This window comes from Eutrema salsugineum, unplaced genomic scaffold (genome assembly GCF_000478725.1).
Source record: "Eutrema salsugineum unplaced genomic scaffold, Eutsalg1_0 scaffold_6, whole genome shotgun sequence".
Classification (NCBI taxonomy): domain Eukaryota; kingdom Viridiplantae; phylum Streptophyta; class Magnoliopsida; order Brassicales; family Brassicaceae; genus Eutrema; species Eutrema salsugineum.
In genome coordinates this window covers 2,434,983-2,452,939 of record NW_006256547.1, presented here as the reverse complement: position 1 = coordinate 2,452,939, position 17,957 = coordinate 2,434,983, and the positions used below count along the sequence as shown (strand labels likewise).

At 37.2% G+C, this 17,957-nt stretch overlaps 5 protein-coding genes across 5 annotated transcripts; 2 read left to right on the top strand and 3 right to left on the bottom strand.

Moving 5' to 3' along the window:
• The first annotated feature begins 670 nt into the window (after positions 1-670).
• On the top strand, positions 671-1,528 carry LOC18011549 (zinc finger protein ZAT1). The gene has a single exon (XM_006394439.2). It carries the CDS (start codon positions 671-673, stop codon positions 1,526-1,528), a length of 858 nt encoding a protein of 285 aa, XP_006394501.2.
• Positions 1,529-2,965: 1,437 nt separating this feature from the next.
• LOC18011548 (leucine-rich repeat receptor-like protein kinase TDR) lies at positions 2,966-6,554 on the bottom strand. Its single transcript, XM_006394438.2, has 2 exons — positions 3,626-6,554; positions 2,966-3,473 (listed from the first exon to the last, which is right to left on the bottom strand). The coding sequence occupies exons 1-2, from the start codon at positions 6,312-6,314 to the stop codon at positions 3,049-3,051; spliced, it is 3,114 nt and encodes a 1,037-aa protein (XP_006394500.1). The 5' UTR covers positions 6,315-6,554; the 3' UTR covers positions 2,966-3,048.
• A 5,162-nt stretch (positions 6,555-11,716) lies between these two features.
• LOC18011674 lies at positions 11,717-13,054 on the top strand. Its single transcript, XM_006394437.2, has 4 exons — positions 11,717-12,104; positions 12,177-12,336; positions 12,431-12,515; positions 12,592-13,054. Exons 1-4 carry the CDS (start codon positions 11,761-11,763, stop codon positions 12,852-12,854), a joined length of 852 nt encoding a protein of 283 aa, XP_006394499.1. The 5' UTR covers positions 11,717-11,760; the 3' UTR covers positions 12,855-13,054.
• An 18-nt stretch (positions 13,055-13,072) lies between these two features.
• LOC18011556 (autophagy-related protein 3) lies at positions 13,073-15,792 on the bottom strand. Its single transcript, XM_006394436.2, has 10 exons — positions 15,507-15,792; positions 15,097-15,167; positions 14,873-14,989; positions 14,616-14,782; positions 14,313-14,398; positions 14,137-14,188; positions 13,944-14,009; positions 13,662-13,789; positions 13,486-13,588; positions 13,073-13,367 (listed from the first exon to the last, which is right to left on the bottom strand). The coding sequence occupies exons 1-9, from the start codon at positions 15,665-15,667 to the stop codon at positions 13,492-13,494; spliced, it is 945 nt and encodes a 314-aa protein (XP_006394498.1). The 5' UTR covers positions 15,668-15,792; the 3' UTR covers positions 13,073-13,367; positions 13,486-13,491.
• Positions 15,793-15,863: 71 nt separating this feature from the next.
• LOC18011555 (quinone oxidoreductase) lies at positions 15,864-17,924 on the bottom strand. Its single transcript, XM_006394435.2, has 5 exons — positions 17,510-17,924; positions 17,094-17,235; positions 16,749-16,993; positions 16,379-16,636; positions 15,864-16,287 (listed from the first exon to the last, which is right to left on the bottom strand). The coding sequence occupies exons 1-5, from the start codon at positions 17,549-17,551 to the stop codon at positions 15,982-15,984; spliced, it is 993 nt and encodes a 330-aa protein (XP_006394497.1). The 5' UTR covers positions 17,552-17,924; the 3' UTR covers positions 15,864-15,981.
• Positions 17,925-17,957: the final 33 nt, after the last annotated feature.

Here is a 17,957-nt window from a genome sequence, read left to right as displayed (position 1 = left end):
CATATTGAGCATGATCATGTTCATTTTTACAAACTGTAGTCGAAAATATAACACACAAGTGACAAGACTATACCGTCTATATATTAGTGGTACTCTGTTTTATGTTTTGATGTCTATTTGATTTTTATTCATATATCTTCTCAATCCGGAATCTTGTGGAGAAGCCGAAACGTATTCCAATCGGTACGAGTTTGAAGAACGTGAATTAGAGAATGTTACGTGAATTGTTCAATACTTGCTGATGATTTTTAATTTTTGTGTGTGTGTGTGTGGACTTGATGATGACTTTTTCGTCGTCATACCAGTTGAACTTTAAATCTTGTGTCTTAGTCAATATGTATCAGTCAAATTAAATTCTACCGTATATAAGAACGCCATAAATTTTGTATTATGCTGTAATAATATAAGAAAAAAGATTAGCTAGTAAATAATTGTAAGAGCATATTGCACCAAACACTTATGTTAAGTAGTTAACTCCTTTTGAATAGAATTCTGTACGTACTCAAGTTATCCTCACTCTCTGCAGCTATATATACCTCCCATCGACACAAAATCACATAGCAACAAATTCAAAGAAACACTTCTCGCAGAAAAAAGCAATCAAAATCTTTAACCCCCAAAAATAATCTCTTGTTTTTTCTTTTTCCCTTGTTTCTTTTTCATCATAATGATGTATTCACTTCTAAAAGAAACGAAAACCTGTCAAGTATGCAAGATATCATTCCCAAATGGAAGAGCTTTAGGAGGTCACATGAGATCTCACACTCAGAAACTCTCTGCATCAAACGCAGAATCAGCAACTGGCTCGACCATTCCATCACAACAAACATCCAACAAACTCGGAGCAAAGTTTAGACGACCTCTCGAAACAGTTTTGATGAGATCTGTCCACACTAGCACTGAAGTTGGCGCTTGTCCGAAACCAGATCTTAAGACAGAAGAAGGTGGACAACGTCAAATAACTGGCAAGAGAAAGGTCGTTGTGGATTTAGAAGATTCGTCAGAGTCTGACAGCTGTTTAACTGACGAAGAAGGTGCTTTATGTCTTGTAGCGATGTCTGAAGGGAAGAGGCCAGAAAATTGTCAGAAGCCAAAAGCTATTGATCGACGTTTGGTATCAACTCAAAAAGGAAAAGAAAAATATGAGCATGTTGCTAATCTTCTCACTTCAAATGTGGGAACCATAGCAGAAGACCACGATGATGATGATGATGATGATGGTGGTGATGTTGATGATGGTGATGAAACGTATAAGGTAGAGACAGAGAAAAAGTGTAAGAAGAAATATAAGTGTGATACATGTGGAAAAGTTTTACGTTCGTATCAGGCATTAGGCGGTCATCGAACGAGCCACAGAAACAAACGATTGAAGCTTTGCGAGAAGAATGACCAAGCCGTGAAACCGGAAAATGGGCTAGTGGTTCGACGACATTACAAGTGTGATATTTGTGACAGAGTGTTTGAGTCTGGTCAAGCACTTGGTGGTCACAAGAAGGTTCATTATTTGTTTCTTAAACCAAGTAATTAAAGTTCGTCTATGCTTTGTTAGTCGTCTTCAACCTATGAACGGTGGTATTTGGGTGATTAAGCGATTTGGATGAACTATGCTCTCTATGTTTTTGTATTGTTTTTGTCTTCTAATTTTATGTTGTTTTACCCTTTTTTAGTTGATTTCTCCTATATTAATAAAAGTTTTGTTAGAGCTTATGTTCTATTTTCATAAAATCGCTTATTGAGAAGTCTTTCTTTGAAAAACTGTTTAAATCGAAATATTAATTCGGAGTACCGAATTCAAATATGGATTTACTGATGCAGAGATACAATGTCAGTATGTCACGTAGAGAAATCTACCTGATAAAAGACTATACATCATATTGTGTTATTAAAAAAACAAAACTCAACATTCATCCTAAATAAATTATGTTTTAATTTTGAAAACAGGTAGTTAAAATATCTCCTTATGCAACCAAAAAATTATGTTTACCGGAAAATTATGTTTTGTTTGACTAACCCAAGTCAAAGATATTCATTCCAAATATATCTATCGGAATATTGATGTAAAAGGAAATAACGTAATAAAAATAAACAGGAATACGACTAAAGATAAATAAGAATAGAATACGTTAAATGGAAACAATGGAGTCGTAGTTTGAATTTTTCGTTACATTTATGTCAACATGTTAAAATCTCATCTTCTATTCAAAGGTAACATTTGTGTAATTAACGCACTATCCTTATTTATCTTTAGTCGTATCACTATTTATTCCAATATTAATTAAGCTATTTCCATTTGCCTTATTATTCGTATTTCAATTGATAGATATAGGAATACGATTAAAGATAAGTAAGAATGGTTCGTTAAACGGCAATGTCATTCTATTGTCTATTGACTTATAATCTGATTATTTATTTGCATCTGTGTTTCTTAAATATATTTTAAGGAACACAAATGGTCTATTTGAAATCATCGAAAATAAACTAAATATGTTTTTTTAAGTATATGATTTTGCAAATTACAGTATATGTGAAACAAAAACACATGCTAATAATTTACAAATGATATTTGATCTAAGAAAACTAATCTTTTGTGTTTTTTGGGAAAACATATATAAGATATCAATATGCAAACGTTAATGTAGACGCAAGGACAAAAATTCATGTTTCAAACAATCAAACATTACTCTCCAAAATTATCGAGTCTTGATGTTTGACGTTGCCACCATTCTGTGTTTCCTAAGTTGTTGCACCTGGAGTGTAAACTGTGTAATGTCTACAAATGTTATTTTAGTAGGACCTGAGAGTTCAAACAAAAATCTCTCTAATGTCACTCTCTTCAATGTTCAAACAAAATATCTCTAATTACTCTGCTACCCGAACAACGTAGGAGCTTGATCCTCCCAGACAATATCAAAACATTTCACTCATATAACGATTAAGAACGCCGTCAAAAAAAAAAAAAAGAAGCAAAAACACACTCATATATACCATAACAATCTTCAAAAAATTCTACAATTACATAGAACATAAGATACGAAGATCTATTAACAATCACGCCCCGATCTTTTGACACTTAACAACATCACCACCATTTTCAAAACTAACATCACTAACATTACCGAGAACGATCACATTATCACCTACTGTCTTCCTCTTCGGCTTTGCCTCTTGAAGAATCAACAACACATCTCTCATCGGTGGCCGATCTGTTGGATTACGACTCGTACATAACAATGCGATTCTCAACATTTGTTTCATCTCTTCTCTTATGAGACTACACGACCTACCCATGCTTTTATCTAGAACTTGCTCTACGTCTTCCTTCGTCTTCACCTTTGATCTAACCCAATCCACAATACTGTTTCCTTCTCCAAATTCCGGTTCCACCGATCTTTTTCCGGTGATGATTTCTAGCAAAATCACTCCGTAACTGTAGATATCACTCTTTTTATCCACTTGCAGTGTGTATGCATACTCTGTGCAGGACACCAAAAAACAAAAAGTAGAAATATAGTCAGAGGTTGTCAATCCAACAAAAAGAATGTTTTAACAAACGGACAAAAAAGAGAAGAATGTAATTTTAAAAGTTGGGGTTAAATTAAGTAATAAAGAGAAAAGTCGAGGGTACCTGGTGCAATGTATCCGTACGATCCGGCAACGACGGACATGGACTCGTCGGTTTGAACCAACTTCGCGACGCCGAAATCCGCCACGCGCGCCTCGAAATCGGCGTCGAGGAGTATATTGCTAGGTTTCAGGTCGCGATGCACGATCACTGGATCACAGTCATGGTGAAGGTAACAGATCCCCTGAGCGACTCCGATCGCGATCTGGTACAACGCCGTCCATTCCGCCGCCGCGTTCGTCGTTTTATCGCCACCGTGAAGGAGATCGTCAAGGCTTCCATTAGGCATGTATTCGTATAAAAGCATCGTACACTCTCGATTCGTGCAGCAACCGAGGAGACGTACGATGTTCCGGTGCCGTACGTTCCCCAAGACATCGACCTCCGCTAATACGCCGCTCTTCCGCCGTCGGATCTTGCCGTTCTCTTTGTTTTTCCCCCAGAGCTTTTTCACGGCGATTATCTCTCCGTTAGGCATCTCCGCCTTGTAGACTGTTCCGGTAGATCCCATTCCGAGGATGTTATCCGTCTTCGATAGACACTCCACAACGTCATCCGCCGTGAAATTCAGCCTCTGGAAAGCGGTTAGTTTCCACGGTCCTATCTCTCCGCCGCCTCGTCCACCGTCGACTCTGCTGCTTCCGTAGCTTTTCTGGAAACATCGAGTGGCAGCGACGAGGACGAAGAATCCGACCCCAATCGCCGCCGCCATTATCCAAACAATAGCTCCGGCGGTTTTCTTCGGTCGCTGCTCGTTATGATGAGCGTCGAGATCCGATTCCCTTGCCGTGTCGGAGTTGCAAGGTCTCGCGACGGCATCTCCGCAGAGACCTTCGTTTGAAGAGAAGAACGAAGGGTTCAGATGCGCGAAGGAGCCGCTTGGGATTGGACCGATTAGCTGATTGTAGGAGACATTGAAGGTCGTGATAGTCTTGGAGCTTCCGAAATCGGAAGGGATTGTTCCCGTCAGGAGATTATGAGAAAGATCTACGTCGGCGATCGACGGAAGCGTCGAAATCTCCCAAGGGATGATCCCGGAGAAATGATTTCGACTGAGATTCAAACAGAGGAGCTTCTCGCAGTGTCCTATGTCCCAAGGGATCGTCCCGTTGAGAGAGTTTCCTTGCAGCTCGATCCTGTAGAAGCTTTTGCATCCAACGTAATTAGGGATTTCGCCGATCAAATCGCTGAAACTCGCTGAGAAGATCTGTAGATTCGGGGCTCTCCATATATTCTCCGGCAATCGGCTGTTGAAGGAGTTGCTGGAGAGATTCAAGTACTGAAGAACAGGAGCGGCGGCGAAATCCGCCGGGATTTTGTCGGTGAATCTGTTGTTGCTCAAATCGACGAAAGTGAGGTTTCGCAGAGAGCCGAATCCGAGCGGAATCGTGCCGTTTAATCGATTGTTCTGAGTGCGAAACCTCCACAGAGAATCGCAGCTTGTTAAGCTCTTTGGCAACTCACCTTCGAACATGTTGGAGAAGAGGATGAGCTTGTATAGCTTGTTTCCATGGCAGAGAGAAGGAGGGATCGTGCCTGTGAAGGAATTGTTAGAGACATCCATTGTCACGAGCTTTCCGTTTGATCCAAGCCTCTGCGGCAAAACTCCGGTGAAGTTATTGTTCCATAGAAGCAATGTGGTTAGCTCCGGGAGCTCGCCGATTCCTTCAGGGACTTGACCTGAGAGGTTATTGCTGATTAAGCTAAGCCATGTGAGGTTCTTCAAGCTCGAGAAGCCTGATGGGATGCTACCAGAAAGCTGATTACTCGACAAATCTAGAGACTTTAGAGCTCTCAAGTTGCTATAACTCTGTGGAATTTCGCCTGTGAAACCGTTTTGGAAAATAAACAAAGTCTCGAGCTTGGTGAGATTTCCGAGTTCTTGTGGCAGAGAGCCAGAGAGGCTGCAATTGGAAACGTCCAAGTACTTGAGATTTGTGAGTAAAGAAAACTGTGAGGGTATGTTTCCAGTAAACAAATTATAACCGATCTCGATGTGTTGGAGCTCCGGTAAGAGCCCCAATCTCGGAGGTAAATCACCTCCGAGAACATTTCCGGCCAAATGAATAAACTTCAATCTCTGTAAACCACCGTAAGCGGCAGGAATCTCTCCTTCGAAGTAACTCCCGCCAAGGTTAAGCTCTTCCAAGAAACGAAGACGAGCCACGTCACTAGGCAACAGACCTTCGAAGTTGTTGCTGAACGCATTGAGAACCTTTAAGAACTTGAGCTTGGAGATTCCGGGAGGGAAACTCGAGTCGAAGGAATTGTGGCTGATGTCAAGTGTAGTGAGTTTGGTGAGATCAAATAGAAAAGTCGGAAAGGAACCATCCAAGGAATTCCCACTGAGATTCAAGTAGAGTAAGCTGGACAAGTAGCGAATTTGTTGAGGAAGACGACCCGTGAGGTTCCGGTGAGAGAGGCCAAGGGAAATCACTTGAGCCGTTGCATTGTCACAGACGACACCGGACCAAGAACACCAAACGGCGTCGTTTTGACCATCAGTGGTTGTTGCAACAGGGAGTTTCCAGTCTTGAAAGGCAGAGGGAGAGCCAGAGAGAGATGTCGTGAGGGAAATGAGAGACAAGAGTTGAGGTGAAACCTTGAGCGCTAAGGAAGATAAAGCGAAGAAAGGAAGAAGAGAAAGAAGGAGAACGAGATGAACAAGAGAAGGAGAGGTGTTCTTGTTCATGGCTTTATTAGAAAGAAAGGGACGAAACAGTGAGATGGAGTGTGGTGAAGTTGAGAAAGGTTTTAGGGTTAACAATGGTGGATATAAGGGTTTGAAGAAGATGATGAAGGAGAAGAGAAGAAGTCATGATGAAGGTGATGATTGTGGAGTGCGTCTAATGGTCTGGCTTTTGTTGGTTGAGGCATTATGGTTTGTGTGGGGAAGAAAAGAAAAGACGAACTCATCCATTTTCCACTCTTCTTTTACTTTACTTACTTTTAGGAAACTACTTACTTCGTATTTTAATACTTGTTCTTTTTTTTTGTTTGTTTGTTGGGTACTTTTTAAAAAAAAATTATGATCCAAAGGTAAAGAGCATTCTGTTATGTCATACATAAACCACTAATATTCATGAATCCAGTTAGAATTGTACATTTCTACTTGTAAAAAAAAAAACCGATGTAATTGTTGAGCAAATTGCTATATAGTTACAACTTTTATCAACGCGGTTTCGAATTTTCTATGCTGATATTATAAACCATTTAGGCATTTATGCATTTTTCATGATTCTGAACCACAAAACAATGTTATTTGTATTAAGGCAAAAAAAAAATGTTATTTATATGATAAAAAAAAGAACTAAACCGGCTATACAACTATACTGTATAGTCTACAGTACACATTTTACGACTAAAAGGAAAACGCTCGAAATATTTCTTTTGAGGGGTTTTGTTTTCGATTAATTAATCCAATATCATGTTTATACGTAAAATATTTGATTTTCGGTGGAGATCTTTGAAAATCAGAAACCAAATCACCATGCCACTCATATTAAAACCCTATTATTTAGTTTGCTTGTATCTTTTCTTCTCCTCTTTAAGATTTGTTTTTCCACTTTGGTTTTCTTTTTAAAAACCTTTTGCAGACAATTTGAATGTTTGATGGTATGTATATGCAAATACACAAATACTACATACATAGATACACAATACATATATATATATATATATATATATATAACCGAAAGTGGGCTGTATTTATCTCAGTCACTCACAGGATCCAATAAAGCTAAATTCTTCTGTATCTCCACTAACTCTCAAAGCCATCACTATTTATTATATGCGAAATTCTTTTATCATAAAAAATAAAAATACATATACAGTAACTATAACTTTTTCGAACACCAATTCTGGCGCCCAAAAGATTCAAGATTCTATAACCAATTTATCTAATCTAGAGTCCATACTTACTTTTCAATTGGTTAATGTATTATAAGTTAAGCATCTCGAACCGAAATTCTCATTCATTTCAAGAACGTATGGGAAAATTTTGAATTTTACCATTTAAAACATTCAACGACTAGTAGTGAGAAAACTAGAGCATTGTCCATTTAGATTACATGATAAACCCTTCAACAATTCGTTCACTATTTTTTATTAGTTCTCAAGCATTCTTTGATTTACAAATACTGTAATTATAGATTCATCATTTGAACATGAACATATATATATATATATATATATTCACTACTTGTAACATTTTTTCATGCAATCCTTATATTATATCAATCACATGGTCCTATTCTACTAGAAAATATTTTGTCTCATTTGAATATCAAATACTGTTATGAAATCCAAACTATGCCTTTTTCATTTTCTTATCTTATATATTTATTTTTTTGGTCACGATGCCTTTTCTTATTATTTTCTTTTCATTACTAAAAAACACACAAACTCGAAAAAAAAATATATTATTTTGTAGAAATTGACTTAAGGGCATAAGGTCCATATCATGATGGTTGCTTGCCATTATAGGATACACTTTTCATCATCAAGGTTGAGGTGAAATAAATATCTCACATTTACTCTCTCTTTTTTTTGCCAATAATATCTCAAATTCATTCGATCATCCCTAAAGTTCGAAAATTATCATCATTATTCCTCAACTAATTATCTGGTATTATTTTTTGTTAAAGATAATTATCTGGTATTATCGCCGATATATGATCTTCAATATCTCTTACGTGAGCGGTAAGCATAAATGCTATACATTAGTATATTCTATTTTGCATCAAAAATTTATGTGATGGTTGTAGATGTTAAACATTGGTATGGATGATTTTTATCTTTTAAACAAAATATAAAACTATTCGACTCTCGTAAATAAATAAATGATGGACGAAGCTTAAATATAGCCTATCTATATTTGGCATAATGATTATATGAAATTACAAGTTTTTTTTAACTGGATATGATGAAGTTAAAAGTTAGTAATGGTGAAGTTTATATTTTCTTTTCAAATGACTTTTGTAGCCTATATCTAGAATGTAATCTTGAAGTAGAATGATATACGTTTTACAAACTCGTCCAACAGAACCAAAGGTCCTAAATTATCTGGATGTTTTATGAAAATAAATAGAGAGCAATAATGAAAATAATTGTATAGAGGCATGCGTCGTTTGATTTCTCTTTTGTTAGTGTTTTTTTGTCACGCGTGTCTTTTTCGCAACAACAGTGTGATGTTTTGCCTTTTACAAGATGACGATGTTACCCCCAACTGTACTCCTATGGATATATACATAGTAAGACAATCAAGAGAATTAGATTTTGCAATGTATAAATATGTTCTTAGATTTAGAGGTTGACTAAAAGATTAAATGTAGGGTTCTAACTTTATAATATGTATTATCTTATGTCACACTTTAAAAAGACTGGGGGTTTTGTTTTTGTATGAATTGAGAATCGAGGTTATACTTCAAAGTTGGATCTAATGTTTTCGTATGAATTGAGTTATCGTTAAAAACCTATTCATCTATGGTACCGTTAAAATCTTAAACGACTGTTGATAAATCAGTATTGATACTTTAATGGAGAACTTTTAATGCTGGTAATTGTTTTTTTATAAATAGTTTGTGTTAAGAGCTCAATTTGGTCGCAATTTCATGGTGTATTTATATTGGCAATATTCTTACAGAATAACGAATGCTTTTCCACTACTGGGGATGGTTAGAATACAAGTTTAGTTCTTAGAATCGAGTTAGACATAAATATTTTATCTGGATATCCTATCGATATTAAAAATTTGTAACAGAGTAATCGTATTCAAGTTATTTTTTGTTTGTATATGTAACTATATCAATTTAGAGGAAAACTATTAAATTTGGAAGGACAAGACAAAAAAAAAGTAGAAACGAGAGGAACAATCATAATAAAAGTTTCCACAAGAGAATGATGAAAGAATTGAACATTCTTCAAAAGTAAACAAAGAGGTGAAATAAAGAGTGGAAAGAAAACGATTGATGGGAGTGAGGCCATTCCAATATATGTATATATCTCAAATGTGATTACTTTTATATTTAATTTTATTTTTGAAATACCACCGTTAGTATTGTATCTGGCAATTGTTAATTTGTTATGACACTTTTGGATTTTGTTTTCAAGTTCAAAAGAAATGATTATCATCTAATCTCTTATTCAAAAATCATATTCTTAAATTATTAATATACTATAAATAATGCTCTAAAATCCAAATGAGCCTTAATCTCTTATTCCTTTAGAACTAACTATTTCAGAGAAAAGACTAACTATTTCAGATAAACAGTTCAATTTGTACGACTACAAGAACATTCAACATGCATCATATTCAAAAATTACACTCATAATCTAAGAAAATACGTATTTTTTCAATAAAAATAATTCGTGAACACTAGATGAAAAAAGTATTTAATTCGTAACTTTTTTGCCCTAGACCTTATTCAGTTCATTTTTGGAATGTGTACATTTTTCGTAACATGAATAAACAAACACATTTGCAGTTGCACAAGAAAAAAGAAAATAATAAACACATTTGCTTAGCTGGTTGAAAAGAATCAAATTTTGTCAACCTCATCAGAATTAAAAGAATGATTAATTTCCATATTGCTCACATGAAGCCAAATTATATGTCACTTTTGTCGATAGTTTAAGTAGTCTGATCATCCCCACTAACCATGCAATTCTCCTTTTGGATCTATGGAAAAGGTTTGTTAATTTAGTTTCTGTTATTGGCATAATTAAAATCACAAAGAGTATCTTATAGAACAAAAAACACATTTAATTTGAACACATTAAATAGGCATGGCCCATCTTTGATTTTGTCATATGTGTTGTGGGCAAAGAGATGCTTTAGCTTGAAGTTATGAGCACAATTAAAGTGATAATAATGCATTATATACCATTAACTATAAAATTCCATAACGTTTTCAAAGTTGTTAAGCAGATTAGATGGTAGAACCAATGAAACAAACAAACAGAATTATTTTATCAAAACGTGTAATCATTTTGTTCAAGGAAAATAGATGATCTACTTTTTTGAAAGAGATGAGTATTCCCACGGGATCCTAAATCAACAATTCTAATCATCATTTTTTTTTCATTTCGAAATCTTGTCTTTTCCTTTTTTATTTCCCCCATTTTAAAATAAAATGTTATGATTATGGGGTGAAATCGGGAAAAAATTGGAGGACAGCCCATATGCCCATTAACCTTTTCTTTTTCTATAACCACAGTGGAATTTTATTCTTAATTGCTCTTCTTCTATAAATTGGTTATATAAATATTACCAATAGGTCTATTGACTGGGCCAAAATAAATCTGAAAGTTCTGATTAAAGATCTTAGTCTTTTGTTGTTTTACTTTGTCATAACTGATTGTTTGGATGAATGCTGCAATGTATTTGTTTTCCTGAATGTATACATATCTTGAGTCCAAAGACTTGGAGAGTTGTTACTTTAAGTTCAAGTCTTTAACCATGTATATCCGGTTATTAATCAGTTTCAAGGAAACAACCAAGGCCATAAACTGGATTCTTGATTTATGAGTCAGCATGATCGTAATCTTGAAAATAGATTAAATCCATCGACAAACTGTATTAGCCAATCAAGAAAAAGAAAAAAAAAAAGAAGAACAAGTATCGTTAGCATACATGTGATAACTCGATACAAATGCCAAAAATACAACAGCTCTTAACAACACATTCAAGGCTTTAGTCAGATAAATTCGAAGTTTCATTTTGCTGATAATCGCATGCCAAGAAAGTTATGCATTTTCTCTGGCCTGCCATATATTGAAAACAAAGCTAAAAGGACTTCTTTTTTCAACGATTCCATATACAGCCTGTTTATAACACTAGTTTTTCTCCTTTCTTGGAAAACAACATTTGGAAGGACTTGAATAGACAGAGATAGGAACTTCTGCCTACACCTTCTGACACTTAGCCTTGAATCGGGTTTAAAAGTACGATTTTAAAGGTCATAGGTTTTGTTTATTCAAATCATACAAGTACAGGGCTGATTTAGAAAAACGGAAAAGTATGAGGCTTCTAACAGAAATAATGTAAATAAGAAATGTAATAACTATTCCATTTTTAAGCTCTGTAATAAGTAAGCTCCGTTGCCGGCTTCCCGAGCAAGAAAAGTGACGGCCGCGAAATGGACATCATAATCGCCGACGGCGGCGGAGAGGAGCTGAATACTTTCGAAGAAGCTGATTCTGTTACAGTGATCAGTCTCGGCAATCAGAAACCATTCATATCCTCTTCTCCTCCTCCCTCACCGTCAATTTCCTCGTCCTCGATCTCCTCCACATCGGAGAGTGTCCTCGCCGTTTCATCATCTGAGCCGGTGATTGATTCTCGATCCAACGGTGAGGAGGAGGAGGAGGACTTTGACTGGGTGGCTGTAGAAAGAGAGGCTGTAAAAAGAGAGGCTGATGTAATTAAGGATAAAGCTCCGGAAATTGACGAAGTTGAGAATGCTTTCTCTGCGCTTCAACTGTGAGTTATTGTGAATATTTGGAAGTAAAAGTTTTTCTTTTGACGGTATTGACTGAAATAACTCATAATTAGGATGTTCGATGATGATGATAAAGACCAAGTTTCAGAGTCGGAGTTTGTAGATTGGATTGAGCCTCCATTGCAGCTCTACAATACCAGACTTGTACAGCCTTATATGCTGGACAGATTCTATGACGCCTTTCATATGTTTCAGACCGACCCATCAGTTCAGGTTCTCTGTCTTTATGGCTGTACTTCAGGTTTTATAGCTAGGGAAAAAAAACACAAAATGACTAAGATAGGCATTGGTGTGTTTGTTGTTGCAGAGAATGGTTATGTCATTGGCTTCAGACAGGGCTGTTTGGGACGCGGTGATGAACAATGAGGTTGTCCGAGAGCTCATAACCAACGGTAAGAAAAAACTAAGATCACTGGTTTCTTCTAACCGATGATTATGTAAAGAGTTTTCCTTCATTTTATAACGCAGCTGAAGCGTCCAAAGAAGACTCTGTTTCAGATGCGAGTTTCATAAGGAGGTTGTTTGAGAGAAGTGCCATCAAAATCATGGACGCAATGGAGAGAGTCACAAAGTATGTCACTGACCTCTTCAATGCTGGTGTTCCTGGAGATGAGACGGTTGTGTTAGCCACAGGTGCTGCACCAGTGATGGAGAAGCTACAATCAACGGTTCTGCTCACCGTCCTTGTCCTGCTTATCGTTTTAGTAACTCGTGTCACAAGAGCTAGATAGGAAGTTTTCACAAAGGATTCAGTACACGATACTGGCCAAACAATGATCTCACATTTCAGGGCCTGCGTTACAATTGTAAGTGCGATCTCTGCAGCTGAAAACCGCGGCAGAATTATGGTGATACATGTGCTACTCTAATGTAATAAGAAAGCAGTAATTTCAAGAACAATGTACGTATGTCATTTGAAATATAAAGTTCAACTTCTCCAAAGAAAGAGTGTATCAAACACACTAGATTAATTATACGAACAGAGGTACATTCCCAAATTTTGTTTTTTAAACTACAGCGACTGATCAAATACTCGTTTTCTGAGTATCGTCACAAATTACTATTCACTGGCGTAAACATCAAATGAACAAGTGATTAAAACACAACACCTTACAGTTTCTTTTAAACAGAAAAGAAAGAGGTGACCCTGTTTTATGTACAGTGCAGAGCCACCAAGCCATCCATGAGACCAGTGTGATTGCTTCTTGCCTTCTTGGATTCACGAGCACATGTTTGTATAAAATCTAGTAAAACACCAAAAGCGAATGCGTATCAAAGTTTAAGATATAAGCTTGTGTACCAGATTACCAAGTACGTAATTATGTATATGAAGGAAATAAATAGACGGTAAGGAGATCTCACCTGGTATTATGTGCTTGAGCTACCGAGATCAAAGTCCATTGTGTAATCATACTCGATTGTTGGAATAACTGATGCCATGAACTTCAAGAACAGGAAGAGGTACCTGACAAAATAGCAATGGTGTAACCAGCAAGGCCCACTGAACTATAAGAGTTATTTGCAATAAAACCACTTACTTGTCAACTTCAGGTTCTACTCCGCGCGACATTAATACATCAATGATTTTCTTCATAACAGCTCCATGTCGACATGGATGGACTGAAGCATGTTTCCCAGGCAAGTGTGGATGATCTTCAATTGTGACCTGTATATATATATATATATTTTTTTTTTTTTTAAACAGAGGATCGCACAATTAATCTACTACATTGATCGGATTTAGAGGACAAAAGCGAAGAAAACTTTGTTGATTTACAAAAATTTATCTAATGCAAGTTGAGATTCGTCTTTCTTTTTACCGTTTTACGAGCATGGTCTTGGCTTACATCTTCCATTACAAGTTCAGGTTGCAGCAGCATCCTTGACTACAAGATAGATACATCACCGTTTATAATTAGTTAATTAGATAACAGGAAACATAAACAAGCAATAAAAATCCAAGAGTGTTAAGATGAAAGAAAATAACGAAACAGCTATGAATAAGATGCAGACCTCATCATAACCGGTTAGCCAAACACGAGGAGTTTGGTAATACTTATCATACCTGGACCAAAGCGAAGAATTATGAGTTTGCCTATTACTAAGGATCTGAGCCAAAAGTATGAGAGTTGTATCTAGATGTGAAAGCAAGACATTCTTTGGGTATGAAAGAAGCGCAGGGTACTTACGTTATGCTGACATCATATGTTCGAGTGCGGAGAATGTTATCATCATCAGGTTCATGAGCCACAAGATAAGTTGACTGAAGAGTTGCCTGACTCAAGGAAGAGAATTTTAATCTTTTTTTAATACAACTACTGGTAAACCAAGAAAGATGAAAAACGGAAGTATGCTTCCAATTAAATCCATTCAAATCATAACTTATTCAAGTTTGTTCCAAATTCCTAGAACACTTGCAAATGCATTTTTCCAAGAGAGCAATAACAAAGACACATGATATAGTTGAAGTATAAGAGAAAAAAACAACTCACCGGATCATTTTCTACCACATTGTCAGCTTCATCAAACTCTTCCATGTCTGGAATATCTTCTTCCTCCTCCTCACCTCCAAAATACGTAGGTATTGATTGTATAGCATTCTTCTCATTTATTTCCAAGGCATCCATGGATGGCAAGTTTTCATCTTCTTTGCCTTTATCTGTGGCAAATATAAAGACAAAATGTTAAATGGGAGAAAAAGTGACTTCCAGAGGCACTTATCTCTCAATAGTCAATACAAAAATCCCACCTTTCGGTTTCCCATGTGTCGCCAGCCAACCATCGTTATCTTCATCATCAACCAACACTTCACCTCCAGCAGCTTCATATTCCTCTGCCACAGATGCAGCTCTCCGTAGACAAGGTACTGTCGACCGATGGAAAAGCCATAAACTTAACAACGGAGTGTGCAAGCATCCATAAACTATGAAGCTAACTAACAGAAAAGCAGCTCTAAAAAGATTTTAAATTTACCATTTCTAGTAATCAAAAACTGTTTGTCGGATGGCAAGTACGGCTTCCTTTTGCTTGGGTCACCAGATTCCCTAAGTTTAAAGGAAAATTTATTATGTCAAAGCTTAACTTAAACATCAAGAGAAGATGTATATCGTAAACGGATTGAACAGAAGTCTTGTAACAAAGCGCAAAACCCAATATGTCACAGACATTCAGAAAAAGTCATAGTTTTGATTGATCCCATCACAGTCTCACAAAACTGTATAAAAGTAATCAAAAGCCATTAGATTTATCCTCAAACCCAGAGAGACCCATTTCCCCATATCCCTCGAACGATCAAGTTTACGGCTTACAAATTGGTAGCTGAAAATTTATATTCGCATCTTTGTTTTCATATTCTCCAATAAAAACTCAGAATTGGAGCTAACCAGGACCAGGTAGGGCACTTGGAGACGAGATTATCGCCGGCGAGTACGAACTCGCTGACGCTGAGTACTCCCTTCTCCTTGAACGCCGATATCGTACGAGGACCTGTGATCCTCTCCACCGTGCCTTTAAATGCTTCATGAAGCTTTTGCGAAAGCACCATCTTTTTGATCTCGCGATGAATTAGAATCTAATCAATTGTTGATATCCACAACGAACTTCTCGTATCTAAGAAGAATTCTTTCTAATCGGAGATTCGGTTTTTGAGAAGATTCCGTGTCCATTGTTGCGAAAAATCTCGGTTTATCTCCTCATACTTATATATATTTTCGTTTTGGCCCCTTCATTTTATTTTTCAATCAAAGTTCCCTTTTCCTCTGTATTCTCAAACTGTCTTCCAGGTCTACATAGTACATTTCACATATTTCCATTACAAAGGAATCTCATTGCCCTTATTGAAAGATAAATAAAAAGTTTTCACGGCAAGAGCACAACGGAGCCAGATGTTATCCTGTTCTCAAGGTCTGCGTGAGCCTCAGCGACCCGAGACAACGGGTACGTGTGGTTTACACGAGCCCTTATGACGCCGGAAGCAACATTGGCGAAAACCTCCCCTGCACACTCCAATAGCTCGTCTCGAGTTTCATTGTATTGCATCATGGAAGGTCTTGTCAAGAAGAGCGACTTTGGAGCAAGATCAGATAATGGAACCGGATCAGGAGACCCCGAGGATTGTCCAAAGCTCACCATGTATCCACGGTTCTTCAAACACGCTAATGATCCCTTTGGAAACCCATGAAAATTTTCACAATGAGAAATTCGAAACCCAACATAGAACATAAGTGATATGGACGGGTCTTCGTGAAATTTTTACCTTAAAGGTGTCTTTTCCCACCGAGTCATAAACAACATCGACTCCTTTGCCTGATGTAATGTCATTGACACGAGAAACAAAATCCTCGTTCTTGTACATAATAACATGGTGGCATCCATCTTCTTTGGCTTGAGCCGCTTTTTCATTGGTCGAGACAGTTCCAATGACAGTGGCTCCAAGCGCATTTGCCCATTGACACAATAGAGATCCAACTCCACCAGCTGCAGCATGGACAAGGATCGTGTGTCCAGGTTCGACCTTTCCAAATACAAATAGTACCTTTGAGTCATATACTGAAGAGCTCTTACACTAAATGAAATTTCCAACCTTTCAATGGAAAAGGCAGAAATAGGTAAAATCAAAAACGAACCTTGAAGCAACGGCGAAGAAGAAACTGTGCAGTCATACCCTTGAGCATGATTGATGCTGCGACGATAGGATCCATAGATGAAGGAACAGGAACCACTTTATCTGCTGGAAGGATTTGTTCCTCTGCATACGCACCCATCGGATTTCCAGCATAAGCAACGAGATCACCGATCTTAACGAGATCACCGATCTTTCTGCCAGTCAATCCTGACCCAACAGCTACCACCTCTCCAACAGCCTCCATACCTATGAACAGAAATTGGCACACAAAAAAAAAATATACTTCCTTTTCCTTTTCCTCAATTTTGTTGTTTGTTTGTAAAACTTAGGTTGTAGAGAGCAGAACCTGGTGTAAAGGGCATAGAAGACGGCTTGTAAACACCTTTTCTGTAGTAAATATCAATGAAGTTGAGCCCGATTGCCTTGTTCTTCACTCGTATCTCCCCATCCTTTGGTTCCCCTACTTCCACATCTTCCCATTTCAGAACCTTCCAATTACAAACAAAAATGCAATTAAGTACTGAGAATACAGATCATGTAGAACGTGAGTAACGATCACAAGTTTCTACATCAGATCACAAGTTTTATTAGGTCCAGTTTCTCTGTTCTGGGAGGTTGTTAGTGTTATGGAGCTGAAGGTGGTAGTGAATCCCTAATCATTTCAGTTCTAATCATAGAACCATACAAAGACACAATCACAACCTAATCTGCTTAGAATGACCCAAATCCGACCCGGAATTTCAAAATCGAAACTTTACTCACCTCAGTACCGCCATGCTCGTAAACCCTAATCCCTTTCACCATCTTCTTTTCCGGCGAATCCTCCACTGGGAGTGTACTCAGAGCTTTTACAGCAAACGCGTCGCCACGTGTAGACAACGAAAAACTCGAGGACTCGGCAGGACTTAGACGAAAGATGAGATTTTTTACGGGAATTCGTTGAAAATTCGAGAAGCTTGGGAGATACAGACGAGGTGACAGATGTCCAGACGCTTGAAGACACGAGTGATGAAGAGTCAATGCAGCCACTTTCAATGACCCCCTCTGTTCTCTTCCTCCTAACTAAATTTACTTTTCCCATCTTTGTCCTTTAACTTTTAGTTATTACATTGTCACCACGTTAATTTTCATACATGTACAAAACACACCTCAAAAGTCAAACTCTACACATAGAGCATCTAAAGTACAGGGGTGAAATGTAAGGATTTCG

Excerpts from the sequence above, each read along its gene's own strand:
- LOC18011674 (XM_006394437.2), top strand. The coding sequence starts at position 11,761 with ATGGACATCATAATCGCCGACGGCGGCGGAGAGGAGCTGAATACTTTC. Across the intron at positions 12,105-12,176 it reads GCTTTCTCTGCGCTTCAACT|GATGTTCGATGATGATGATA; the intron begins GTGAGTTATTGT and ends ACTCATAATTAG. Across the intron at positions 12,337-12,430 it reads AGACCGACCCATCAGTTCAG|AGAATGGTTATGTCATTGGC; the intron begins GTTCTCTGTCTT and ends TTGTTGTTGCAG.
- LOC18011549 (XM_006394439.2), top strand. The coding sequence starts at position 671 with ATGTATTCACTTCTAAAAGAAACGAAAACCTGTCAAGTATGCAAGATA.
- LOC18011548 (XM_006394438.2), bottom strand. The coding sequence starts at position 6,314 with ATGAACAAGAACACCTCTCCTTCTCTTGTTCATCTCGTTCTCCTTCTT. Across the intron at positions 3,474-3,625 it reads GTACGGATACATTGCACCAG|AGTATGCATACACACTGCAA; the intron begins GTACCCTCGACT and ends TGTCCTGCACAG.
- LOC18011555 (XM_006394435.2), bottom strand. The coding sequence starts at position 17,551 with ATGGTGAAAGGGATTAGGGTTTACGAGCATGGCGGTACTGAG. Across the intron at positions 16,637-16,748 it reads TTCTTCGCCGTTGCTTCAAG|GTCGAACCTGGACACACGAT; the intron begins GTTCGTTTTTGA and ends GTATTTGGAAAG. Across the intron at positions 16,288-16,378 it reads TGGGAAAAGACACCTTTAAG|GGATCATTAGCGTGTTTGAA; the intron begins GTAAAAATTTCA and ends GGGTTTCCAAAG.
- LOC18011556 (XM_006394436.2), bottom strand. The coding sequence starts at position 15,667 with ATGGTGCTTTCGCAAAAGCTTCATGAAGCATTTAAAGGCACGGTGGAG. Across the intron at positions 14,783-14,872 it reads GACACATGGGAAACCGAAAG|ATAAAGGCAAAGAAGATGAA; the intron begins GTGGGATTTTTG and ends TATTTGCCACAG. Across the intron at positions 14,399-14,615 it reads ATGTGGTAGAAAATGATCCG|GCAACTCTTCAGTCAACTTA; the intron begins GTGAGTTGTTTT and ends TCCTTGAGTCAG.